The 26,640-nt window shown below is 52.2% G+C and overlaps 1 protein-coding gene across 3 annotated transcripts; it reads right to left on the bottom strand.

Moving 5' to 3' along the window:
• Nucleotides 1-2,297: 2,297 nt before the first annotated feature.
• On the bottom strand, nt 2,298-14,209 carry GFI1B (growth factor independent 1B transcriptional repressor). Of its 3 annotated transcripts, none has more exons than XM_033426872.2 (7): nt 14,092-14,209; nt 7,255-7,374; nt 6,541-6,681; nt 5,846-6,117; nt 5,136-5,273; nt 4,026-4,290; nt 2,298-2,990 (listed from the first exon to the last, which is right to left on the bottom strand). In XM_033426872.2, the coding sequence occupies exons 2-7, from the start codon at nt 7,352-7,354 to the stop codon at nt 2,812-2,814; spliced, it is 1,095 nt and encodes a 364-aa protein (XP_033282763.1). In that variant the 5' UTR covers nt 7,355-7,374; nt 14,092-14,209; the 3' UTR covers nt 2,298-2,811. The 3 variants fall into 3 exon arrangements, with proteins under 3 accessions (XP_033282763.1, XP_004269111.1, XP_033282764.1); XM_004269063.4 differs by having other exon boundaries at nt 4,026-4,191; XM_033426873.2 differs by lacking the exon at nt 14,092-14,209 and adding an exon at nt 11,462-12,320.
• Between the last annotated feature and the right edge of the window lie 12,431 nt (nt 14,210-26,640).

Here is a 26,640-nt window from a genome sequence, read left to right as displayed (position 1 = left end):
AAATCCCCAGCTCCCGACCTCAGCAGGTGAAGAAAGACACACTGTCCAGCTGCTCTTCCTTGACCCGCCCTGCTGCAGAAGTTAGCAAACAAGGAACATGCAAAGTAGCTCCTCTGTGCATGTGTGTGTGTGTGTGTGTGTGTGTGTGTGTGTGTGTGTGTCCGTCCTCTGGGAAGTTCAGGCTCACTCCGGGTTCAGAAGCCCGGGTGAGCCTGGCCCTGCTGTGTGGCTTTGGGCAAGTCCCTTCCCCTCTCTGGGCTACACGGTCCTCATGGGCAAGAGGAGGAGGGGGGAGCAGGTGTTCTCCAAGGCTCTGGTGGCTCTGGTGGGTTGGCTGCCAGAGGCTGTCTTCCTTTGACCTCAAGAGTGAGGCTTGCAGGACAGGATCTGAAAGCCTGCTGAGGAGACCAGACCACCCTCGTATGCAAATCCCGAACCTCCACCCCACCCTCTGCACACCTGACAGGTCTGTGTAGGGGAATTCTTGCTAAAGTAAACAGGAAGAGCCTTTGCAATGAACTACACCATGGGGTCCTGCCCAGCCATACCCAGAGCCTGGGAGTCAAGGGATTTACCATTCCTTAAAGAGCCTCAGAATCCTCTATTCACAGCGGAAGAGAGGAAACATCTGCAGGTGTCATTGGGAGGAAGGGTAGACAGAGACTCAAAGAAGAAGACTTGGATCAGATATCCTGATCCCAGCTCTGCACTTGCTTGCTGGGTGACCTTGGGCAAGACGGCCAACCTCCCTGAGCCTCAGTTGCCTGCTCTGTAAAATGGGGTAATGACAGCTCCTTTGCAGAGGGCTACGTGGGTTAGAGACAATGTATGGAAACCCTGAGCCCAGCTTGTTACCCGGAAGGGACTCATTCAGAAGTGTTCATTGTGGTGGGCCAGGGACAGGCTTAGTGCTGAAAGTTAGAGCCCAGAGGGAATTCCTTCTAGCAGAGCGGAAACTTACCCACAGATAACCGCCAGTCCAGGTTCAGTGCGTCCTGAGCTGTAAGCAAAGAGCCCGAAGAGCTCAGTTTAGAAGCAAGAGAAGACTTCTGGCTGGAATGACCAAGGGAGGCTTCCTGGAGGAGGTGGCATTTGAGCAGGCCTGTAGGATGGGCAGGATTTCAAGAGGGCACATTCATGGCCTACCAACACTAATCCTGTGTTAGGCCCTCCTCACTGCTGTATACTCGTGGCCTCAGGGGATCCTCCCAGCAACCCACAGGAAAGGATTGCTACGTTTACCACTTTACAGGGGAGGGGGCTCAGCCTGGAGTCACCCAGCTAGTGAGGGACAGCACCAGGCTTAACTTAATCACACCTGCAAAGTCCCTTCTGCCTTATAACATTCACAGGTTCCAGGGGTTAGGACGTGGATATCATCTTTGGGGGCCATTCTTCTGCCTACCACGGTGATTCCATTAAGGACCTTGAGATGGGAAGGTTACCCTGGATGAGCCAGGTGGGCCTGATGTGATCACCAGGGTCCTTGCAAGAGGGGGGCAGGAAGGTCAAAAGCAGAGGAAGGAGGTGGGCTGGTGGGAGGTCCAGGTGACACACTTTGAAGATGGAGGAAGGGGCCACAAGCTGAGGGATGCAGGCGGCCTCTAAAAGCTGGGGAAGATGAGGAAACAGAACCTCCCCTGGGGCCTCCAGAGGGAACCAGCCCTGCCGATACCTTGACTTTTAGCCCCATGAGACTCATTTTGGATTTCTGACCTCCACAACTGTAAAAGAATACCTGTGTGTGTGTGTGTGTGTGTGTGTGTGTGTGTGTGTGTGTGTGTGTGTTTAATGTTCTGGCTGTGCCCCTTGGCATGTGGGATCCTAGTGCCCCGACCAGGGATCAAACCCACGCCCCTTGCGTTGGAAGCACGGAGTCTGAGTAAGTGGACCCCAGGGAAGTCCCCCTTTGTGTTGTTCGAAGCCACCGAGTTTGCGGTGACCTGTTAGAGCAGCCACAGGAAGCTGCTACAGCCCCAGCTGCATCCACCTTGCCCTCGCCTGGGGTCTCGTCACGCGGGTCTCTCACGCCTCTGTTTCAGCACTTTATCAGTTTGGTCCCCCGATGTGTCTGTGAGCGACTCCGGAGCTTTCTATGCCTTTCAAGCCTTCCCACCATCCCTCCCCAGAGCCTCCGGCACTAGCTCGCACCCGGTACGCGTTTAAAAAATGGTGGCGATAGGTAAGTAAATCTGTGTCTTTTATTTACAGCTGTTGAGAGGAACAGGCTTTTGACAGCAGTAACTGCTGGTTTCCCCGTGGTCTGACCGCAGAACTAGAACCCCCGTGGCCTGATCGCCCGTCAGGAGTGGGGAACAGCCAGCACACTGGCTGAAGCAGAGGGGTTCTAGGTCTCCCACTGGGGCAGGAGACAGCTCTGACCACCCATGGCAGCCAGAAAGGGGCCTGCTGAAAACCGAGCTGACCAGATCCCGGTGAGCAGCAGGCAGGGGGAGGATTTCTCTGTGGGTCCCAGCTCTGGTCTGTTCTTGGCATCGCAGTGCACCTGGGGCTACTCTGGCCTCCTGGGCTCTGCCCCGGGGGGAAGGCACCAAGCCCTTAGACCTGTAGACAACATCAGCTCAGAAAAGATCCAGCTGCCACACTTTGCAGCAGGAGAATTGTTGGTCCAGAGAGGGAAAGTGACTTGCCCGAGGTCACACAGCAATTTCGTGAATCTCAAAACAAGCTTGACGAGTCCGGTCCAGTGCTGCCTCCAGGAGACTGGGGATCTGGGTGTGTGAGGCTGGCCTCCCTCCAGGTGACATGATCTTGGGGCAGGCCGGTCAGGAGCTGGGAGCGGGGACAGCCTCACTTGAGGTTGTGCTGGCTCTCGCGGTGCCGCCGCAGGTCCACTTTACGCTGGAAGCCTTTGGTGCACAGCTCACAGCTGAAGGGCTTGAAGCCCGTGTGCTTCCGGCTGTGAGTGATGAGGTTGGAGCTCTGGCTGAAAGCCTTCCCACACACCTGGCACTTGTGTGGCTTCTCACCTGCGGGGCGGCAAGGACAGGGTCAGGGCCGTTTGGACCAGACCTGCTGCCCCAATGCCCTGCAGTTGTTCTCTGGAATTTTATTATGTTTTATTGCACGTTCACTTTAGAAAATAATTAGAAAAGGGAGACAAGAAAAATACAACTCTGACCACCCAACCCCTCGGCCAATTGTACCCCAGTTTTAAGGCAGGGACTGGGTCCACCTTGTTTATCAATGAAGCCCAGCACCTGGTACAGGACCCTGCACAAAAGAGGCACTGGCTAACAGCTGAGGAATGAATGAATGGGGAATGAATGAATGAATGAATGGAGGGATGAATGAATGGTTGGAAGAATGAGTGAATGGATGACCGAATGGGGAAAGAATGAATGGGGAAATGGATAAATGAATGGCTGGAAGGACGAACGAAAAAGTGACCAAATGGGGGAATAAATGAATGGATGGAGGAATGAATGACTGAATGACAGAGTGGGGAATGAATGAATGGAGGAATGAAGGAATGGAGGAATGAATGAGGATGAATGAATGGTTGGAGGGATGATGAATGAGTGACCAAATGAGGAATGGGTGAATGAGTGGGGGACCAAAAGGGTGAGTAGCAGCATGACTGAATGAATGACCAAATGGGAAATGAATGAATGTGGGAATGAAGGAATGAATGGCTGGAGGAATGAGCGAATGAAGGAATGATGAACGAAGGAGAAATTCACCTGCTGGTCTCACTTCTACACACAGATTATCAGTGTCGACATTTTGCTATTTCCTTCCAGTACTTTTTCTACGCAGTAAGTAACACAGCGTACCCCGCCCTCCTGTTGGAGCGGGGTGGCCTCCCCTGTGTAACCTGACACCCCCATCCCTCCCCACCCGGGGCCTAAAGCCCGCACCTTTTAACAGTGAAAGGTTGGGTGCCCGCAGGCTCTGTCTGGGCCCTGGGGTGGGGGGCTTAGTGGGGGCGGGGTGGGGGGAGGGTCGGCGGACCCAGGCCGGGGAGGACCTCTGCTGGGGCAGAGCGCGGGCCGCGGCCTCACCGGTGTGGATGTAGGTATGCTTCTTCATGTCCGACTTCTGGTGGAAGCGTTTGCCGCAGAACTGGCAGGGGTAGGGCCGCGTGTCCGAGTGGATGAGCAGGTGGGTGGACAGGGTGGACGAGCGCTTGAAGGCCTTGCCGCACATCCGGCACTCGAAGCTGCGCCCCTGCCGGAGGAAACGAGGCCCCGGGGGGTCAGGCGCAGGTGGGGCCTCGCGACCCGGGACTGCCAGGCTGGGCGCGGGACTGGACCCGGCCGGGATCCCCTGAGGAACAGGACACTCCATTGGGGTGGCCTCGAGGATGGGGCCTGGAGGAGCAGGAACCAGGGACCCCCATTCCTGCCTCCTAGGAGGGGCCGAGGCCTGGCCCCTGAGTGGCCTCCTATTAGGGGATTTCCCCTTGTGGTTTGTTTAAGCGGCTGAATTATTGGGGCCCAATTCTGGCTTCTGCCTCTTACTCGCCACGTGACCTTTGGCAAGTCATTTAACCTCCCTGGGACTCAGTTTCCCCATCTGTACATTGGATCGTTATGGGTAGTGACCTCAAAGGATCGTCGGGAGGATTGGAGGTCGGGAACTGAGCTGGCAACTGGCACGTGGCACATTCTAACCATCTTTTCCTGCGTTTCCCACCTGAGCTTTTATATCTACCCAGGTGTTAGCAACTCAGGTCAGTGTCAGGTGCTTTCCCTGGAATGGGATTCTGAGGAAGGGATTTCGGCATCAGGTAGGGCTAAGTGGGATGAGATGAACATTTAAGCCTGATTTCAAGATTCTAAGAGTCAAGGGTCTCAGAGGTGAGAAACCTGTCCTGACCACCCAGGAGGTGGGGTCATTCCTCAGCATCCCAGACATCTCACTGCCCCCGAAATCCCACCTGAGCTCCTAGCCTCTTCCAACTGTACATGAAGCCAGCTTGGTCCATCAGGGACTCAAATGTGTTAAGGGCGGGTGACGGAGACCCAGATCAGGGCGGCAGATAATGAGGGCCCCCCGATCTGTCACCTTCAGGGGCACAGAGAGAGACCCACCGAAGCCCCCTAGGCTTCCTGGGGGGAGCACAGAGCAGGGGTGGGAAGTGAGGGTGCTGTGCTCAGCCAGCTGCCCACCTGGGAGTGGACGTGCGTGTGCTGCTCCAGGCTCACTGCATGGCCGAAGGTTTTGCCGCAGACGTTGCAGGCGAAGGGCCGGGTCCCACTGTGGGAGCGGCGGACGTGCACCTCGAGCCCATGTGGGGTGGAGAACACCTGCAGGAGGGGCAGAGCATGAGGCTCCGGGGGTGCAGAGAGGGAGAGGGCCGGGGTCCCACCTCTGCACCCAGCTAAGCCACAGGTGGGTGTACAGGAAAAGGAACACTGGATTGCCGATTCTGCTGCCATGTGCTGTGTGTCCTGGGAAGGTCCCTTTCCCTCTCTGCGGCTGGCTTTCCTGTCTATAGAATGGAGTCTGGGAGGGGGGATCTGGAAGGCCCCTCCTGGCCCTATCTGGAGGCTGAATGGCGGTTAAAAAGTGGGAGTTGGGCAGAGCCAGGTTTGAATGCTGGTTGTGATATCTACTTGCTGTGTGCTATTGGGCAAGTGACTCAACGTCTCTGAACCTTAGCCCTTCGTCCACCTCCCGGGGCTTAGCACAGGGATGAGCACATGGTCAGGGCTCAATGAATGGTGATGAGGGCAAATGTTGCGAGTCCTTGATCCCACCAGAGGACCCAAGAGTCACATCACAGGGGGCACCCAGCTCTGAACACTCGCAGCTGCCAGGGTGCTGGAGAGGCGATGCAAGCAGGACCCGAGAGCCCACCCGCATCCCGGCCACCCACCTTGCTGCACTTGATGCAGTGGTATGCGTCCAAGCCCGGAGAGTAGTGGAGGCTAAAGTCCAAGGGCGGCTCAGTGCTGGGCACCAGAGGGCTGCCATACAGGCTGACGGAGCGCTCCAGGAAGGCAGACTGCATGGTGGAGGGGGCCTGCTGGTAGCTGTGCCCGTAGGATGAAGCCAGGGCATCCCAGGAGAATCTGGGCTTGTAGAACGGGGGTGAGTCGGAGGATGGCGAGCCCTCATCCTGGGGTCGGGACGTCACAGCAGGCCCCTCTGTGGAGAGTGGGACATATACCTAGTGGTGACGTTAAAAGCAGGGCACCCACTCCCCGCCACCCTCCACTGTGACCTCATGCTGAGGCTTCGGTGTGTAGCCCCAATTATTTACTGGGGGGTGGTCTGGGTCCTCACTGTGGCTCCTTGACTTTTCAGTCCAGAAATGGGCCCCAAGCCCTGCAGAGTGCCCACCTCACCCCCTACGTGGGCCTGTCCAGCTGCTTCCTCTGCCCCACCACACAGAAGCTCTCATGTGGGAATGAACTCCCCGTCCTGGAGGGATTCAAGCAGAAGCCTGAGAGCCTGGACTGTCGATCCTCCCTGACTCCACAACTCCGAGGGGCCCCACTTCCACAGGCCCATCCATCCTCCGTTCCCCTTGCACCCGCTGGGGAGTGGCGGGGGTCCCCTGCTGGGTACCTGGGGCAGAGGCCATCCTGGTCATCAAGCTCTGGTCCAGCTCCAGCTCCGGCTCCCGTTTGAGGTCAGTCCAGTCCAGGCACTGGTTTGGGAACAGGGTGCTGAGGACAGGGTTGGTGCTCAGGACCTGGTCCCTGGCCACTGTGGGGAGACAAGACCGTCAGACTTCAGCTCTGGGAAGTCCGGAGGGACTGGGGGAAGGAGGGGCACGAGAGAGACCACTGCTGCCGCCCCTGGTTCTTCCCAGGATGGTGGGAGCAGCGTGGAGGCCAGGAGGAGACCCCTGCCCTCCCCCTCCCCCCTCCCCTCCCCCTCCCCTCCCCCTCCCCTCCCCTCCCCCTCCCCTCCCCCTCCCCTCCCCTCCCCTCCCTCCCCTCTCCCTTCCCCTCCCCCTCCCCCCTCCCCCCCACCGAGGAGAGCTCTCGGACCAGTCTCCATCTTTCTGAGCACCCACCCTCAGCCCTAGATCAGCCTTCTGATTACGAGTCACACGTCAGTTGCTGAGGACAGCGCCAATCAGGATGCTCTTATCACCCCCATGGGGTCAGAAGAGATAGGTGCATTTATTCATTCATTCAACCCACATTTACTGAACTCCTCCTGTTTCCAGACTTGGAAGAACGGCTACTTCCGGTGGGATGCTGCTGCACCCCCATCACATGGGCAGGGAGTCCTGGTGGGTACAGCAGAAGGCCAGCCCGGGCTGTGACTCACCAGGACCAAGGGCAGGAGGCCAGAGGAGCCCATCCTCCTGGGCACGAGGCTGGTGGTAGGTGTGAGCCTTCTTACTCTTCACCAGGAAGGAGCGTGGCATCGTCACCGGGTGCCCCACACCTATAGGGGGAGAAGACGAGAAAGTTTAGGAAGGACGAGAGGACGATACTCCTCTATATTTTAGGACCTCCTCCTAAAATCAAAATCCACTGTCCTGGTTTGAATACTGTCCCCCAAAGTTCACATCCACCCAGAATCTGTGAATGTGACCTTATTTGAAAATAGGGTCTTTGCAGATGTAATCAAGTTAAGGTGATGTCACCCTAGGTGCAGAGAAACCCTAAATCCAATGTGACAAGTGTCTTTATAAGAAGAAGGAAACTTGGACACACAGACACAGACACGTGCAGGAAGAAGGGCCACGTGGAGATGGGGGCAGAGATTTGGAGGGATGCAGCTTCAAGACAAGGATTGCTGGCAAACCAGAAGCTCGGAGACAAGCCTGAAACAGATGCTCCCTCAGAAACTCCAGAGGAGCTGACTTTGCCGACACCTTGAATTTGGATTTCTAGTCTCCAGAACCCTGAATGAATACATTCCTGTTGTGTCAAGCCACCCAGTTTATGTTTTTTTTTTTACAGCAGCTACAAAGCCTAGCGTCCCTCACTCCTCTCTTGCTGGAAAACCAATACACCCACTTCTAGAAAAGCCCAGGTCAGCCTGCCCCTGCTGCATGCCCTGAGTTACACTGGGAGCAGAGAAGGAAGGGCAGGGGTACCTCCATTTGTGAAACACTCTGCACCCTGCACCCAGAAAACTGCATCTGCATCCCGGTGGGGTCTGCATTCAGAGGCCGTGGAAAGTTGTGGTCTGAGCACAGGTTTTGGAGTCAGATGCTCACGGGTTAGAATCCCAGCTCACCCACTGTGCAATTTGGGGCAGACGCTTAACCTCTCTGGGCCTATTACCTTTTCTGTAAGATGATAATCCAGGTTGATGGTGCTGGTGAGTGCCTAGTACGTGCTCAGCGCCTATCAGAGAGGAACCTGGCAGGTGGGCTGCAACGAGGGGGGCCACCTCAATCGCAAATCCACGTTATTGTGCAAGTTGGGTGCTGACGTAGCCAGAGCGGGGCTGCACCTTGTCCACAGCTCCGGCCCAGAATCTGGCCCACAGAGAGGGAGGGGCTTTTCCTCTCTCCTCGGGGGTGGAGGACATGGTTGAGCTTCTATGTGGAGCTCGAGGCCTGAGAGGACCCCACTGGAGGCCTGAGGTCGTTTTGTGCACAGGGAGGAAGAGGCCAAGGTCCACCAACTCTAGGGACTGAGCACAGGGCAGCCCAGCCCAGGCCCATCACTGAACCCACGGGTCAGCGGGTCGGGGAGTGCAGAGCTGGACCAGCCTGACTACCCGGTACTCCTGGCTTCTGGTGCAGAGCCCTCTGGGGCAGAGAGCATATCCTGCCCGCTGCCCCAACCCCCCAAAATGTTTCACATCCCTGCGCCCAGCCAGGAGGCTCTCCTGAGGGCTCCCAGGAGACAGAGCATCTCCTGGTGGTCCTCTGTCCCCGCCATCCCCCACGCCACCCCCCAGGCAGAAGCTCAGAGGAAATATCCAGCCGATGCCGGTGCTGATGGCAGCTCAGCTGGGCCCATTCCCCAGGCCTCAGAGGAGGAGCCCCCCACTCCCGGGCCAGCCCAGGCACCAGGCAAGGCTGCAGGCGTGATAGGGCCAAGCGCGGGGAAACAGATCGCGGGAAAAAGCTCTGAACAACAGCGAGGGCCTGGTTGATAAGGCCGTGGCCAAGGAGCCGGCTGGGAGCAGGCAGATTAGAGAGGGAGCTTGGAGCTCTGCCTCGGGAGAGGCCCTGGGAGCCACCCCTTCCCCAAGGGGATGACCCAGAGCAGGCAGAAGAGGTACCCACACCCGTGCCCAGACCTGCCCGCCCCTCTGGGGGCAGCAGGAGTTTGGGCCATGCCGCTTTGCCAGGGGCCACCCCAGGCCCAGCCTTCCTGAATGGAGGCCTCAGTGTCCGGATCTGCTAAATGGCGATCTCAAACCAACTTCCTGGGACTGCTGGGGACAGAAGGGAACTTTATTTATTACAAACAATTGTGTAGAGGGCCCAGTGCAGTGCCTGGGCCGCTGGGGGGACGGAGGTGCTCAGCCCACAGAGGAGAGGCTTTGGGAGGGCAGGCTTGGGTCCTGTCTGCTCTGGTGGCATCCCCAGCGCCTGACCCAAAGCCGGCACGCTCTATGGATGGGGTCAAGCCCTGACCAGGAGCCGGGACATGCTCCAGGCCCCTCCCCCTGGGCCCTGAAATGAGGGCGTGGGACCTGATGGCCTCTGGGGTCCGGTCCAGCTGTCAGATTTTGACCACATGAGGCTCAGCCAGCCTGCTGTCCTCCCCAGGCTTGTGGGGCAGCTCTTATCTCCCAGGGACAGTGTTCTTCCTCATGCCTCCCCCTCTCCCCCCGCCCGGGGCTCCACACACTGCCCCTTCCTGCCCCCTTCTAACTCTTGGCTTCAGGAGCCCCCTGAAGAGGCCAGAGCCTGGGCAGAGCGAGAGGAGACCCTCACGTTCTGGGGGAGGGCCGTGGGGCTGGGTTCCCCTCGCCTTTTATTCTGGGAGGACCTCCGTAGCCATGATTTTTTAAAAACATAGTATTTTATTAGTCAATCAACTAGAACCAAAAGTAGGCTTTAAGCCGCTGAGCTAGAACACCAGGAAATACTTCCTGCAGCCTGGATCTGCAGAGCCTCAGCTCTGATAATCCTGGCTTGTGAGCTGTGTGGCTATTACCCCACTTTACAGAGGAGGAACTGAGGCTTAGAGACCGGCTCCCAATCCCAGGGCAGAGTGAGGCGGAGCTGGACTTGGTCATCTGCCTCCCAGGCCTCCGTGCTCTTGGCTGTCAGACCACGGGGTGGGCTCTTGTTCGGGGCGGTGGCCACTGAGCTGACAAGCTAAGGAGGAAACAAGGACAGCGCGTGAAGCTCCCCAGCGTGTACTGCGTCACTGAATCTGACACCCACCGGGGCAAGGGAAACAGTGATTGTCTTCCCGGGTCACGGGGGGAACCGGAGGCTGAGAGAGGCAAGTGGCTTGTCCAGGGCCTCACAGCAGAGCCAGACCCAGAGCCCCTGCTTGCTAGGACTTGACTCCTGGCCCCAAGCTCTGCCCATCTGCACCTGTGGTCCTTTCAACACCGGATGAAGACAGCCTGCCTGGAGAAGGGAGGAGAAGTCTCATTGGTGGGGCGAGATGGGGGACAAATCAAATTCCCCTGATCTTTGGACTCTTCCAGGATCCAGCAGGCCCCATCTAGGCTCGTGAGGAGTTTGGGGTGGAGAGGCAGGCGAGAGAACAGGCTTCTTTTAGGAAGCTTCAGTGATCCCTTTGGCTCAGAACCCAAGGAGACCCTAGAGGTCAGCTCATTGGAACCTGGCATGACAACACAATGGCTCTCTGGGGTTCAGAAGCACGTACACAGGGGAGCAAGGGGGTCCCAGGAAGGTGATTCTCGGGGCCCACTCTAGTGATCCCCCCGGGGCCCCCAATCTCTTCCCCTTCCCTCCCTAGAACATTCTCTCTGCTCAGCCTGGCAAAGTGACAGTGGCAAAGCCATGAAGCTCACCGAAGCCATCAAGCCAAATGCACCCAGAGAACTTCCTTTTGACCCCTGTGAGCTGAGTTAAAAAAAAAAAAAAAAAAGGAACCAATCACCTATACTGTAGTTAATTAACAACCACACGGTTTGATTCACACTAACCTGTCCTGAGAAAGAGCTACGAGCAGAGATTGTGTAAGAAGCCCAAGATTTCTTCATAACAGAGGCCTTGATGGTATCGGGCCTCCGGAAAGAGCCTCGCTGTTAATATCTCTTCAAAAACCCCCAATCCCAATAGAGGGTTCCCCGACCCTGAGTCAGAATCTCGGCCAGTACTTCTGAAGAGGGGCAGCCCCGCACCCTGACTTCCAGACGGAGCCAGAGCAGCAGGCCTGTGATTTCCGTGCAACGAGGCGCCTCCCGTGGGGCTGAATCGGATTCTGTGACCTTGAGCCTAACCACGTCAGCCGTCAACCTGGGGCTTGGTTTTCCTATCTCTCAGAAGGGACGGTTGGACTAAGAGATTTCTAAACTTCCCTTTTACTCTAAAATCCCATGCTGGGGTTCGTTGACTTTTAGCACGGGACCGACCTACCTTGACTAAGAAACTCATCACTCGGGTTCCCTTTTTGGGAGGATTGAGTAAGACACTCCGTTGTTTCTCAGAGTCTGCTACAGAGGACGCTTTGGACTTCCTTTATGCTTAAAGATGCGACTCAAGGGGAAACACAAACAAACAAACAAAAAATCACCCTTTCCATGTAGGAGTCAGGGGACGTGAGCCCAGGTCCTTTTTGGGGCCCCAGCAGAGCGCAGTCATTACTTTTATTCAAAATTTGGAAGGAGTTCTCAAATGTCTCTTCCTAAGTTCAGAGGATGCAATGTCAAAAAGAGGTGACTCCACCTCTGGGTATATAAAAGTATCGAAAGCAGGGACTTGAACAGATATTTGTACACCCAGGTTCATAGCAGTGTTATTCACAATAGCCAAAAGGTGGAAACAACCGATGTGTCCATTAATGGATGACTGCATAAACAAAATATAGTAGAGACATCACGATGGAATATTGTTCAGTCTTCAAAAGGAAAGTGATCCTGACACACGCTACAACACGGAGGAACAATGAGGTCATTATGCCTCTTGAAATTAAGCCAGACACCAAAGGATGAATACTGTAGGATTCTACCTATGTGAGTTACCTAGCGTAGCCCAATGCAGAGACAGAAAGTAGGATGGTGGGGGCCAGGGGCTGGGGGGATGGGAGGACTGGGGAGTTATTGCTTACTGGGGACAGAGTTTCAGTTTTTTGCAAAATGAAAGAAGTTCTATCAATGGATGGTGGTGACGGTAGCACAGCAATGTGAATGTGCTTAATGCCACTGAACTGGCCACTTAAAAAATGATTAAAATGGTCCATTTCATGTTATGTGTATTTTACCTCAATAAAAACAAAAAGGAGTGTAGAGCAACTATACGCCAATAAAAATTAATTTCAAAAACAAAAACAAAACAAAAAGGAGTGAACAAAACATTTCCTGAGCATCTCTGAATTAGAGCTAAAGCAGTTCCCATTGGTTTGAATTCCTGGAAACAAAGGAACAAAAACCACCCTCTAGACTGAGGAAGGGTAAAGTTTTCTGTTGTTTCTGAAAAGGGTTGAGAGGTTGTGTCACAGTGAAGCATCATACGTGATCATGTTAGTTTTCCCGGAGGGGGGGATATGGCCCCAAAGGCTTCGGGAGCCCTTGTACTCTCCGGTAGGACACCACCACCCAGTCTCCTGAAAGCCTTGAGAAAATGCTCTGCACTGGTTTTGAGTGACTCCATCAATCAAACCTAACCCAAGTGTAACTCCCTGGTGGTCCCCAAGAACTTTCTGCTGGGAAACTGACATACCAACCCACAAATCTTTTTTTTTTTTTTTTTTTGGCCGAGTGGCTTGCAGGATCTTAGCTCCCCGACAAGGGATCGAACCCGTGCCCCCTGCAATGGAAGCACATAGCCCTAACCACTGGATCACCAGGGAATTCCCTCCGATCCCGAAATCTGAGTTGGAAGAAACCTCACACACCTTCTTATCCAAAGAACCCCTTCTGCACCACCTCTGAGGACAAGAAACTTGCCCCTTCTCTAAGACTGAAGTCTTCTACCCGTTGCCCACTAAGAAATGTGCAGAGGAGTGAGCCCGTGTGGGCAGGTGCAGCTCAGCTGGCTCCCACCAGATCCACGTCCAGAGACCGAAAATTATTTTGCACCTCCCACCATAGTATCTCATGAAAGCTGCGGACTTTCTTCCCAGCAAAACGTACACAGGCACATACCCACGGTGATTCAGTGGACTGCCCCCCTTAACAAGCCCTACGTTAGAGCAAGCACCTCTCCCCAGACGCCCAGGCTCTAACTTGGCTTTTTCTTCAAAATTAGGTAGAAGCGGCTGAGGCACCACCTCCCCATCTCTTGTTCCTGGAGGCTGGGTGGGACGGTGCTGTGGAGATGTCAGTCCCCTGCTCCCCTTAGGAGGCTCTGCATGTGAAATGCCTCCCTCTCAAAGTGTCCCAGGAACTTTGGGGAAGGTCGCCTGGGATTGTGGGTGCTGAAGCTAAGACTTCCTTCAGAGCCCTCAATCCCACTCTGTTATTTCACGGCCAAAGAAAGGCTCAGAGTGCCCTGGGGACAGGGCCAGTCTGTCCCCGAAGATGGACACCAACTCGGGCACTTCCACCTGTGTCCTGCCTCGCCTGCCCAGGTCCCTGGGAGAGCTGGGGTGTGGGTATGACATCGTGCAGGTAGGTGATCTCCGTCAGCCTAAAATCAAATCTTCAAAGGGCGTTCATGGGACCTCCCTGGCGGTCCAGTGGTTAAGACTCCGCGCTTCCACTGCAGGGGGCACGGGTTCCATCCCTGGTCAGGGAACTAAGATCCCGCATGCCATACGGCCAAAAAACAAAAGCAAAAATAACAACAACAACGGGTATACATGCACAATTGGCGGAAGGTAATTCCTCCACAGGTACACGGGGGGCTCGCAGCATCTCAGAGGAGACGGTCTCCTTGCCACCTCTTCTCTGGGTTCAAGGACTAAAAGCCACCTCTCATAAAAGAGATTTTCCAGCCCACCTTAGTATTCCTAGGACTGCCAAAGGGACTAGGTAAACTGCTTGGAAACGATCTAAGTCGGATATGCAAATTTCAAAAGAAGAGGCAGGGGCGTTTTACTCACTCACCTGTCCGGAGCTCCTGGTCCACGATGGGAAGCTCGCTGCTCCCTATGGGGACGGTGCCACCCGGTCAATTTGTGACTCTCTGCTCAAGTAGATACTTCTCCTTTCCCCCCCCCTTCTCTCCGTGTGTGTGTGTGTGTGTGTGTGTGTGTGTGTGTGTGTGTGTGTGTGTGTGCCTCTTCTGTTTCCCTACCTGATTTTCAATCTGATTATTTGTGTCAAAATCTGGCGGTGAAGGAACAGCCAATAGAGAGCGCGCCAGAGCTCTGGGCTGTATTTGCTTATCAAAGGTTTCCAGGAGCCAAGACTCTCCATTCTCTTCTCTAACCTGCCACTCCTGGAGCAGCACGCACTCTCCGGAAATTTTTAATAACATGTGGATTTAAAAAGTAATGGCTAAATTATTAAATTTTAAAAATTGAAGTTAAAATAAAACATTTACTTATAAACCTGATTTTGTGTAGAGAACTCATAAGTTAGTCTCTTTCTTCCTTCCTCCCTTCCTTCTTTTTTTCTTTCTCTCTTTCTTCTTTCTTTCTCTCTTCTTTCTTTCTTTCTTTCTCTCTTTCTTTCCCTCTTTCCTCTCTCCCTCCCTCCTTCCTTTCTCCCTTTCCTTCTTCTCCTTCCTTCCCTCCCTCACTCCAGGAGCCCAGCACTCAGCATCCCCAGCCTGGAGCACTCCCTTACAAAGCCCTTGGCTTGTGCTGCTGCAAACTGCTTTTAGAGGGGCCCCTCTTGTCCTTGCAGAGGTCGCCGTTGAGAAAAAAGTCAAATCCACGCTTCCCCAGACTTGACGCTAGAGCGAGTGGGGAGCAGCAGGTGTGATATTGAACGTGGGTGATTCCCGCATGTGCGGGACCCTCAGCCGCTCAGGCCCACGGGCAGGCTGCTTTCGGGTCCCAAGGCCCGCGTGTGCTGCCATCTGGTGGCCGCTGTGGAGTACTGGGAGGGCCGGGCGATGGGGGCTGCCTCCAGGTGTCCGTCACCAGCGGGAAGGCTGGGATGGCCAGTCTCGGACATTTCAGCCCACTGGGCACAGAAGCCACCTCCTTCTTCCTCCTCTGCCCCTCAAGCCTCCCCCAGCTTACGGGATGGCTGATTTATTTCAGGAGGTTTTGCATATGAGAACTCACAAAATAGAGCAGTGTTAGGCTGATTTGCATATGCACTGCCAGCCCAGAGCTGGAGAGATTATGTTTCCCTCCTAAAGAAAACGAGTTTGGCAACAGGAAGCCCCGACATAACTGAAGTCCAAGGTCCGACATGGAGAGAAAGGCGGGGTTTCGGGCAGGGTCTCACTGCTGCTGGGCCAGGCCATCGAGGGAGCGCCAGCCTGTGGGTCACCCTGGTCTGTGCGGTGCTGGTACTCTCTGGACCACAGGCCAAACACAGGAGACGACTGGTCTCTCTTCTTGGTGGACAGAGAGATTAGTGGAAACTCCTGGAATATTCTTTGGATGCCGCAGTTTGCCCATAGTCAACTGGAACTCTTTGTCATTATGCAAAGAATTCAAGGACGTTCAGGAAAATAAAAAAATAATTAGAAAAATGATTATAGTAGAAATAAAAAGAAAAATAAAAATTAATTCAAGGACTTGTCCCTTAATTCACTTTGGTATACACACATGTCCACAGTTTGCTATTGTCAACCAGCAGGTCTTTTTTTCTTTTCACTGAATGTTATTTTGTTTCAGGACCTCCTAAATTCTCTTGTGGCTTTCATTAACATGTTTAATGATTTCACAGCTTTTCATGGCTTACCTTACCAATCACCTTCTCCATTCAGGGCATTTAGTTTGTGGGGTATTTTCTAGTGTAAGGCTGCTGTATCCGGCATGTACAGTTCAGCTGTTGTTCTAAGATGTAGTCCCACTTAGGGTCCTTCTCTTCCCCCTTGAGTAACCAACTCAGGGACTCTTTTCCTGGACCAGGATCCCAGCCTGCAAGTAAAGGCAGGCCTTCCCTGGAGCCACCTGGGAGCCCCTCTATGGGAGAGCACTGGCCAGGCCCCATGAGCACATCAGTTGAAGCCAGGAGGCCCCAGGCAGCCTCTCATAGGCTCTTGCAGACTGAGACCTCCCAGCCTCTGGATCCCTTCCAGGGCTGCCTGCAGAGCCAACACCACCCCTCTTGGTAGGCAGTCCTGGAAATTAAATGCCTTCATTTAGACTCTTCCAAGGGCTAGGTCACATCAGCATCCTTGTGCCCATTCATTCATTCATTCGAGTTCTGTTGGTACCTTTCACGTGCCAGGTCCCTCCTTCTTCCCCCTTCCCTCCTCCCAGCTCGGGCTGCCAGAACAAGACACCACATACTGGGTGACTTAAACAGCATTTATTTCTCACAGAGGCTGGGAAGTCCAAGGTCAAGTTGCCAGCAGATTGAGTCTCCGGTGAGGACAAGCTTCCAGGCTTGTAGACAGCCGCCATCTTGCTGAGGCCTCACATGGCAGAGAGAGGACAAGCTCTGGTTTCTCTTCCTCTTCTTAAGAGGACACTAATCCCCTCATGGGGGTCCCAACCTCATGACCTCATCTAAACCTATCTCCCATCCAAAGGCCCCACCTCCAAATACCATCACATTCATTCATCAACATATGAATTTTGGGGAGACACAGACATTTGGTCCATTACATTCCCTTAGCTAATACATGTTTACTGAGTACCTACTAGGTACCAGATGCTAGGGTTTCAAACAAGAACCAGACAGGAGCCCTAGTGAGCTTCTTCTTTGTCTAGCAGGTGGGACAGAATACCCAGACATTTACAATTTGGGCTAATAAGTGCTGTGATGTGAACGTGGTTTGCATGTAAACAAGGAGCTTGGGGCATCGGGAAATGGACCCAGACTTGGAGAGTTAGTGAAGGAAGTGGCATCTAAGTTGACGCCAGGCTGAGTTGGTTGGGAGAAGGAAAGTAGGGAAGGATGTGCAAAGGGCTGGAGGCCAGGACCTTCAGGGAAGTGACAGCAGCCAAGTTCAGTCTGAGTGGAGGGTGGCAACTGAAGGAAGGGGAGGGAAGGATAGGACACTCGAGAGATGAGCCTAGAGAGGAAAGAAGGAGCACGATCAGGAAGATTCCTGCCTGGCTTAGAACCTTTAATGAGAGGCTTCCTTGGTGGTGCAGTGGTTGGGAGTCCGCCTGCCAATGCTAGGGGACACGGGTTCGTGCCCCGGTCCGGGAAGATCCCACATGCCGCGGAGCGGCTAGGCCCATGAGCCATGGCCGCTGAGCCTGCGCGTCCAGAACCTGTGCTCTGCAACGGGAGAGGCTGCAACAGTGAGAGGCCCGCGTACCGCAAAAAAAAAAAAAAAACCTTTAAGGAGTTCCCTTTGCCCACAGGACAGAAATCTCAGCTTCAGAGATTAGCGCTCAGTGTTTTCATGGTGTCAGAACTCTTTCAAATGACAGAACTTTTTCAGATGCAACTTGCAGAAACCCGATTTAAACTTGTTTAAGAACAACAAGGGACTTCCCTGGTGGTCCAGTGGTTAAGAATCCGCCTTCCAGTGCAGGGGACGATCCCTGGGCAGGGAATTAAGATCCCACATGCTACGGGGCAATTAAGCCCACATGCCGCAACTACTGAGCCTGTGTGCTCTGGAGCCTGTGGGCCACAACTAGAGAGAAGCCCGCGTGCCGCAATGAAGAGCCCGTGCACCTCGATGAAAGATCCCGCATGCCACAACTAAGACCCAATGCAGCCAAAAAATAAATAATAAATAAATAAATAAATATTTAAAAAGAAAATGGTTCCCTGTGGTCAGGGGCCACACAGTTGTCAAAAAAAAAAAAAAAAGAACAAAACAATTACTTCATGTCACTGAAAAGAGTCTACTTCAGGTATGGCTGGATCCAGATGCTCACATGATATTGCCTGGATCTCATTCGTTCCAGCCTCAGGACATTTGCATTCGTTGTCCCCTCTGCTGGATGGCCCAACCCCAGATCTTTCCATGGCTGACCCCTTGTCATCCAGGTCTCAGCTGAAATGTCACCGCTGTAGCGAGACCTCCTTTGCCATTAACTAAAGCCTGACTTTCCCACCCCAGACACTTTCTGTTTCATCAGCCTTACTCTTCTTAGCATTCATAATTAACTGAAAATATCTTCTGGATTTATTTCCTCTTTATTTATTTATTTTTGGGGCCTCACTGCCCACAAGGAATGTGGGCACTACAAGAGCAGGGGTCTCATTTCCCTGGCTTACAGCTGAATCTCAGTGTATGGTAGATACTGATGATGTAGTTACAGAATGAATGGATCAATCAATCAATGCATGAATATCTCACTTTCCATCTCTCAGCTTTGCTTTATCCTGCGGCTGAGATCCTCAGCATTACCAGTTTGAGTCTATAAGCTTAGAAACTCCAGTGGAAAGAAAGCTGCTCTCTCAATAGTTTCAGTTAGAGGCCAGGGAGTGACTCTGATTGGCTCATCTCTGCACCATTCACTGTAGCGGGGAGAGGGATATGGGCCTCTCATTGGCCCGGGCTGGCCGACCTGCTAAAACCACGGGAGAGTGGAAAAAGGGTTTGGGCAAGGACACAGAATAAAGCCAGAAAAGTGTTTAGGGGTGTAGCTGCCACCTTCTAACCATCTTCTCATTGTCACCTGAATATGCTGTGTCCTTCCTGCTGGAGACTGTCGATTAAAAAAAAAAGCACAGCCTGAAAGCTGAGAATTATATTTTATTGGGGGCATTACTGAGGACTTAAGCCCAGGAGACAGCCTTGCAGGTAGCTCTGAGGGACTGTTCTAAAGAGGTAAGGGAGGAGCCAGGATATATAGGAGTTTTTGCAAAAACAAAACAAAACAAAACAAAACAAAAAGCAGGTAGTTGAACATCAAAAGATGATTGCTAATTAAAGAAAAACCGGGGAACTTCCCTGGCGATCCAGTGGTTAAGACTCCGCGCATCCACTGCAGAAGGCGTGGGTTTGCCCCTGGTCGGGGAAATAAGATCCCTCATGCCGCACAGCACAGCCAAAACACCCAGGCACCTCAAGTTAATGAATTTAGGGTTTTTCTATGAATGGGAAAATGCAAGAGTCTGGGCTTAATGAAATTATTCCTTTGATGTGCATCTTAACTATCTAGGGTCAGTATCCTGTTTTTCTCCATCCTGAATCCCCTGGGGTGCACCCTTGTGTGTGGTTGCAGTGGCTGAGGGCTTGGTGGTCACAACATCCTTTGTTTACTGATATGGCAGGTGAGTTCTTTATCCACCAGACCAAATTCCAACTCCTGCCTTTGCCCTTCCTGTTCCCCCTCCCTGGAATGTCCTTTTTCTTCAGTCTACTCCTCCAGGAAGCCTTCCAGACTTCCCACAATCTCTGGGTCACCTGTAGTATAAAGGATTTGGCCCACCACGACAACCCTTGGATTCTTGTCTCTGTCCATTGTCATGGGCACTCAGCTGCTTCTTAATAAGACCAGCAGCTATCTGAGGGGAAGGATCCTGTGGAATCCTGTCTCAGCAGACGACAGGCACAGACTGACCCCAGTAAGGCTGGCCTGTGCTGTGCTGGGTGTGCTGCAGGGTTCAGCCTCTGGTCCCAGCATCAGCTGGCATCGGCTCTGTGACCTTGGGTACATTTATGGCCTTGGCTTAGAATGGCCACAGAATGCAGCAAGCGGGAGCTGAGCTGAGCCCACCCGTCCTGGGGACGAGAGGATGGACCAGGTGGTTTTTGCCCTGGGGGTGAGCCCAACGGTGACCCTCCTACCACCACCACCAATCCTCCTCTGTCTCCTGGCGCCGGAAAGGCACCCATCGCGGTCCTGCTGCGACTCAGTCATTCAGGGAGACTGGGGAGCTCTGTCCAAGCCCAGGAGCTGCAGGCAGCTGAGGTGGAGGGAGCCCCGCCCTGCCTGCCCCTCGCGGACGGCACTCCGTGCGGGCCGACCCCACCTCCCAGGCGCCCGGGCTCCGCGGGAGGCAGCAATTCGCCACACGGTGGCGCTCCTGCCTACTTTTCCTTTAGCAAAAACCAGCCTGAAAACTCTATCCATCTATCTACCCATCCATCCATCCATCCATCATCCATTTATCTAATTACTGCTTAAATTACAAGAATGAAATACGATCAGAGTAGAAAGAAGAAAATAAAATATGCTCCTCCATCCTGACGTGTATCCTTTTAATTTCCCTCCCTCTCTCCCTGCCTCTTCCCCCCTCCCTTTCTCTCCCTCTCCTTCCTCTCCCCCTCTCTCCAGTCTCCCTCTCCCCACACATACATATGTGTGTATAATGTTTTCGATTCAAACAAATCTTTATTGGCCCTTTGCTCTTGGGTACCACACAGGCATTATCTCCCTCGGTCTGTGAGCTCAACCCTCCCATCCTCCTGCCTCCAGGAGTCTCGAGATGGGGACGGGCAGCTTCCTGGTGGAAGACCACGGCGTGAGGTTCTGGGGTGCCTTCACTTCACAAGATGGTTGGTTCGCCTAGAGGAGCACGACAGGAAAGAGGGGCTTCGAGAAATCAGGGAAGGCAGGGAAGCAGGGGGTACAAGAGAGGAGCCTTCAAGGGCCAGCGTTCCTGCTTGATGCCTCCCAGCATCCCCGGGAGGGGCATCAGACAGAGCGCTGGGACCCTGTCAAGTAGCTCATCTGCTCTTTCTATCCCACAGCGACTTCATGAAACCCTCTGGCAGGAGGCAGCCCTTCATAATGGAGACTGGTGTTTTATTGCCTCCCATCTAGATGATTCATATATGTTTTGTTTTGTTGTTGTTGTTGCTGTTTTTGCGGTACGTGGGCCTCTCACTGTTGTGGCCTCTCACTGTTGCGGCCTCTCCCGTTGCGGAGCACAGGCTCCGGACGCGCAGGCTCAGCGGCCGTGGCTCACGGGCCCAGCCGCTCCGCGGCATGTGGGATCTTCCCGGACCGGGGCACGAACCCGCGTCCCCTGCATCGGCAGGCGCACTCTCAACCACTGCGCCACCAGGGAATCCCTCATATATGTTTTATAAAACATAAATCCCCGGTGGCAGTTAACAGAGAGGATAACGTCGGATTCTCCAGAGTCACTTGGGGGCAATGGGTGCATCGTGCCTGTACTCAGACCTGGGCTTGCTCCTGGCCTTGACACACACCCGCTGCAGACCACAGGCAGACATTAGTCTCCCCGAGCCTCAGACTTGCCGCCTCTAAAACAGGGCTAAGATAAAGCTTCCCTTGGAGCTGTAGGTAGCAAATGAGATAATACATGCAAAACATTTTATAAATGCTAAAATGCTTTAAATGTGTAAGTTATCACATCTCACCAGAAATATTCAGCTGTGGAACTCTGCCCTCTCTTTCATGGGCTAGTCCAGAAGCCTTAGCTGCTGAGGGCAAACAAGCAAACAGGGCGCGTCAGCCTGATTCCTACCAGGTGGGCTGTGCTAATTTACATGGCAGGCTGGTTATTAATGAAACACACGGCATCTGGTTACTGCGCCATAAACTCCCGGTGACTTCCGCGCTTGTGTTCTCTGGATACTCACAGGAAGCCCTCGCGAGGCTGCAGGCACAGAGGAAGGAATGAGAGTCTCGTGAACATTCACCCATGCCAGAGAGGGTGCAGGGCCGTCACAAGCCTCGCCTCTTTTAGTCCCAGGTAGCATTTTGTCACTTGGAAGTATTGACCAAATGATGGGAAACCAAGCACCACCCCCCAGGTGCAGCTGGTACCACAGCCAAGTCCACACAGTGATAAGTGGGGGCATCTGCCTGACCGGCCAGGGCAAGGACCCCACCTCCTATTCCCCAGGGTTTCTCCAGCACCATGCCTGGCACATCCCAGGATCAGTGAGCTTGTGACGCATGGATGCTAGTTTGTATTCTTCCCAACAAGCACTGCGTGTGTGTGTGTGGGGGGGGCGGTTCATTAGCCAGCCTGAGGAGGGTGAAAATCCCCCAGTGGGTCCTCACCCCCTCGGTCAAGCCCCAGCAAGTAGCCCCAGGGAGTGGTGGCCTTGGTGCCTGCACAGTTTCAGCCATCAGAGGAGTTTTCTGTGGCTGTTGAGCGGGGAGAGGCCCTCTCTCCCCCGATATCCTACGTGGGTCAGGGGGCTTTGGGCCTGGGGCATGGCTTCAGTCTCCAGACCGAGGAAGCAAAGCCTCAAAGGAACCCATAAAGAAGTGAGAGCCGAGGAAAGACATTCAGGACGACATACACCTCTCTGCAGAGAACTCGAAATACAAACCCATCTGGGAAAGAGCAGTCTATCTCAAGGCTGATCAGCATTAGAAGTGACCTGCAGGGGGCGCTGCCTTCCAGCTTCTAGGATTTGCACTCAATTTACATTTATTTTGCCTGTACCTTCAGAGGTTTTCAAATTACCATTTTATCATTGTCCCCTGAAGGGTGAGCATTTTTCTCTTCCGGTTGTTTCTTATCTACCCAAGAGCATGTAGGGAGGTCTCCTTCTCTGAAGAAAAGAATGTAGAAGCTGGGGAGAGGGTGAGGACATAGCAGTCTTGTGACTACAGTTGGTACATCCTTGAAAGGTGGTCTGTCCACGCATTTCTGCAAGATGAGTGGTTTGCGGTTTAAAAGGACACATGTCATAAGCTCATTTGGAAAGCAGGAAAGAATCCTTTACAAATCACCCCACCCAGATCCAGCCATTCCTCTCCTGGGTGTGCACCTGAAGCATCGAAGTGGGGACTCAAAGAGATACCCGTATGCCCGTCTTCCCAGCAGCGGTATTCACAACAGCCAAGCGGGGGAGGCTACCCAGGGTCTATCGACAAATGAATAAGCGAACAAAATAGAGTATATCTGTGCAATGAATATTCAGCCTTAAAAAGGAAGCGAATTCTGACACGTGCTACAACACAGATGAACCTTGAAGACATTCTGTTAAGTACAATAAGCCAATCACAGAAAGATAAATACTTTATTCCACTTACACGAGGTATCTGGAGAAGTCAACATCACAGAGACAGAAAGTAGAATAGTGGCTGCTAGAAGCTGTGGGTGAGGGATGGGTTATTTAATAGGTACGGCGTTTCTGTTTCGCAAGATGAAAACGTCCTGGAGATGGATGGGGGTGATGGCTGCACAGCAATGGGAATGTGCTTAATGCCCCTGAACTGTACACTTAAACATGGTTAAGATGGCAAATGTTATGTGATGCGCAGTTTACCAAAGTTAAAAACAAACCGTCTGCCCAATCCTTCATTTTCACAGACACAGAGAGTGAGAGTGAAGCCCGGAGTATCTCACCATCTCGTGATGAGGATCTCAGATTTCCCTTCGCTGCGCAGTCCAATTATTATTTTCTGATCTTCACGTATTTTTGCAAGTTTTTATTATGAAAAATTTCCAAAAAGAAAGCAAGTGAAACATGTCTGATGAACACCTATATATCCCTCACTGTTATTCAACAAGTTATCATTTGCCAACTGTGCTTTACGTCTCTATATGCATATATATGTACATATAAATGTGTTTCGTTTTGATAAAACATTTTGAAGATGTATTGCAGACATCATGACACTTCACCCATAAATACTTGAGCATGTGTCTCCTAAAAACAGATATTCTTATATCATCATGTAACTGTCATTATCACACCTAAGAAAACTGTCAATAATTTCCTAGTATCATTGCATATTCATTTCAGACTCACATTTTTTTTCTTTTTTTGCAATCTCCCCCCATTTTCTCATAGAGTGGCTCTTTTAGAATCAGGATCATGCCAAGTTTCAAGCATTGCGTTTGCCTGTTTCTTTAGCCTCCTTTATGATAGAACAGCACCCCCTACCCCTTTCTTTTGACATTGATCCCTCCCCCCCAACCCCCGAACCCCCACCCCCTCAAAAGAGCTCAGGCCAGCCTGGTAGAAGGGTCTGCTTTCCGGATTTGTCTGATTGTTTCCTTGAGGTGCCGTCTAACCTGTTCCTCCATCCCATGTATACTGGACGTTAGGGCCAAGGCTTGATGCAGTTCAGCTGAGATGTCTTGGGCAAGGATATTTCTCAGGTGATGCTGTGTGCGCCACAGCATTGGCGGTACCTAATGTCAGGTTGTCCCACCTTAGTGATGCTAAGTTTGGTCACTGGGTTAAAGAGGTGACAGCCAGCTCTCTCCATCATAAAGGTGAGGTGAGAAGCAGGCTGTCGAGTAGGACTTTGTCGTCATGCAAGCATCCTGTTCCCCACAGCTTCTCCTAATGGGTTCAGCTTCCACCGCTGAATCAACTGTTTCATTGATGGTTGCAAAATGGTGATCCTTCTAATTCTATCACTCCTTCCACATTTATTAACTGCTTTGTTTTGTTTTTTCTGTAAAGATGAGCTTTCCCTCATTAACTGTGGATGAGCCAGAGTTCTTCCAAATATCAGGGTGTAAATGATTCATCTTTTCTTTTTAATTGCTGATTTCCATAATAAGGTGTTGGCATAATTGGATTTTTAAAATTTTCTCTCTCCTTTTCCCCCCTTAATTCTGAGTATCACTATGAACTCATGGATTTGTATTTTTTCAATGATTTACATTACATTCCAAAGATTCCTTTTTATGGTCAGGGTATTAGCTTCTGAGGGCTGCTTTAGCAAACGACCACAACTGGGTGGCTTATGCAGCAGAAGTGTATTCTCTCTCAGTTCTGGAGGCCGGAAGTCTGAAATCAATTACATCTCTTGTTCTGTGAACTGTTCATGTCTTTTGCCCTCTTTTTCTAGGAAATAAGTGAGTTTAAAAAAAGACGTTAAGGAATTCTCTCTACATTAGGAGGCTTATTTGTGAAATAAGTTGCAAATATTTTGTCTCAGCTTATTTGTTTTGTCTTTGCTTGTTTTCTTCTTGCCTTACAAAAGGAGTTTTGTTTTGTTTTGTTTTTTACTTTGTTTTGGAGGTCGTCTGATTCATCAGCCATTTCTTCTTTTGCTTCTGACTTTTCAGCCATTTTTGGAAAGGTTTCCTTCACTCTTTTTTTTTTTTTTAACGTTTCTATCGGAGTATAATTGCTTTACAATGGTGTGTTAGTTTCTGCTTTATAACAAAGTGAGTCAGTTATACATATACATCTATCCCCATATCTCTTCCCTCTTGCGTCTCCCTCCCTCCCACCCTCCCTATCCCACCCTTTCACTCTTGATTACAGAAAATTCACCTGTGTTGTTTTCTTCTAGCACTTTTATGGTTCCACTTTTGACACCTAAGAGCTCTGATCCCTTTGGAGTTTTTTCCTGATTACAGGGTGTGAAGTAGGGATCCAGATTTATCTTTTCCAAATAGTCCCTGCATATTCTTCAAGGGGGGCCCAGCTAAAATAAAACCCCTGGTTGTGAATGCTTCTGCTTTGGGGAAGGGGACGGTCTCATGATGGCCAGGAAACTCTTTTTTCTCTCTTTTTTTTTTTTTTTGCGGTACGCGGGCCTCTCACTGTTGTGGCCTCTCCTGTTGCGGAGCACAGGCTCCGGACACGCAGGCTCAGTGGCCATGGCTCACGGGCCCAGCCGCTCCGCGGCACGTGGGATCTTCCCGGACCAGGGCACGAACTCACGTTCCCTGCATCGGCAGACGGACTGTCAACCACTGCGCCACCAGGGAAGCCCCAGGAAACTCTTAAACATGGAGAACACTGCGTACTGTGGTCCTACACATCATACTGCAAGGGGTGTACAGAGATGTGCTTGGGGATTTGGGTGAGGAAGTGGCCTGCCAAGGAGACAGATAGCCCAGGATTTCAAAGTTACATTGGTAAGCATGAAAGTCAAGATTGAGCCTTTGTCAATATTCAACAGACAACTTCCGCCTCTTCTCTCCTCAACTCTCAAACCTTCAGAGGATCCTCCTTGCCTCCAGATACAGTTCAGGCTTATTTCCTTTTTTATTTCACATTTTTATTGGAGTATAATTGCTTTACAATGGTGTGTTAGTTTCTGCTGTATAACAAAGTGAATCAGCTATATGTATACATATATCCTCATATCTCCTCCCTCTCACGCCTCCCTCCCACCCTCCCTATCCCACCCCTCTAGGTGGTCACAGAGCACCGAGCTGATCTCCCTGTGCTATGCGGCTGCTTCCCACTAGCTGTCTATTTTACATTTGGTAGCGTATCTATATCCATCAGTCTTCGTTATTTTTTTCAGCTCGGGACCCTCCATGCCTTGCCTTTCTTATCTCCTGTTTCATGTATATCTTAAATCTGACAATTTATCAGCCAATGAGCCTTACGTGGTCTTACGTCCATGCCTTTATTCAAGCTGGGTCTTCCTCCTGAAAAGCCCACCTGCCTCAACACCATTTATCAGACTTCTGATTAAACTGGAAGCAAAGTTCAAACATCATCCCCACCAATAAGTTGCCCTCATCGTTCCAAGTGCAGCCACTTTGCAAAGTGGTTCTGGGCTGGACCTGACTCTGAGTCACACTGCGGTGGGTCCCCCTTCCATCTCATCTGCTGGACTCCATGCACCTTAAAAGCAGGTGTAGGGGATTGACAAGTGTTCTCTCCCCACCCCCAATTCACATCCACCGAGAACCTCAGAATGTGACCTTATTTGGAAATAGGGTCTTTGCAGATGTAATTCAGTTCAGATGAAGTCA

The sequence above is a fragment of the Orcinus orca genome, chromosome 6 (genome assembly GCF_937001465.1).
Source record: "Orcinus orca chromosome 6, mOrcOrc1.1, whole genome shotgun sequence".
NCBI classification, from domain to species: domain Eukaryota; kingdom Metazoa; phylum Chordata; class Mammalia; order Artiodactyla; family Delphinidae; genus Orcinus; species Orcinus orca.
Note: the sequence above shows the minus strand (reverse complement) of the source record. Positions and strands in the feature narration are given on the sequence as shown.

Coding starts and splice junctions, on each gene's coding strand:
- GFI1B (XM_033426872.2), bottom strand. CDS start 7,354: ATGCCACGCTCCTTCCTGGTGAAGAGTAAGAAGGCTCACACCTACCAC. Junction 6,118..6,540: donor CAGGATGGCCTCTGCCCCAG/GTACCCAGCAGG, acceptor CACTCTCCACAG/AGGGGCCTGCTGTGACGTCC. Junction 5,274..5,845: donor ACTGCATCAAGTGCAGCAAG/GTGGGTGGCCGG, acceptor CCCCTCCTGCAG/GTGTTCTCCACCCCACATGG.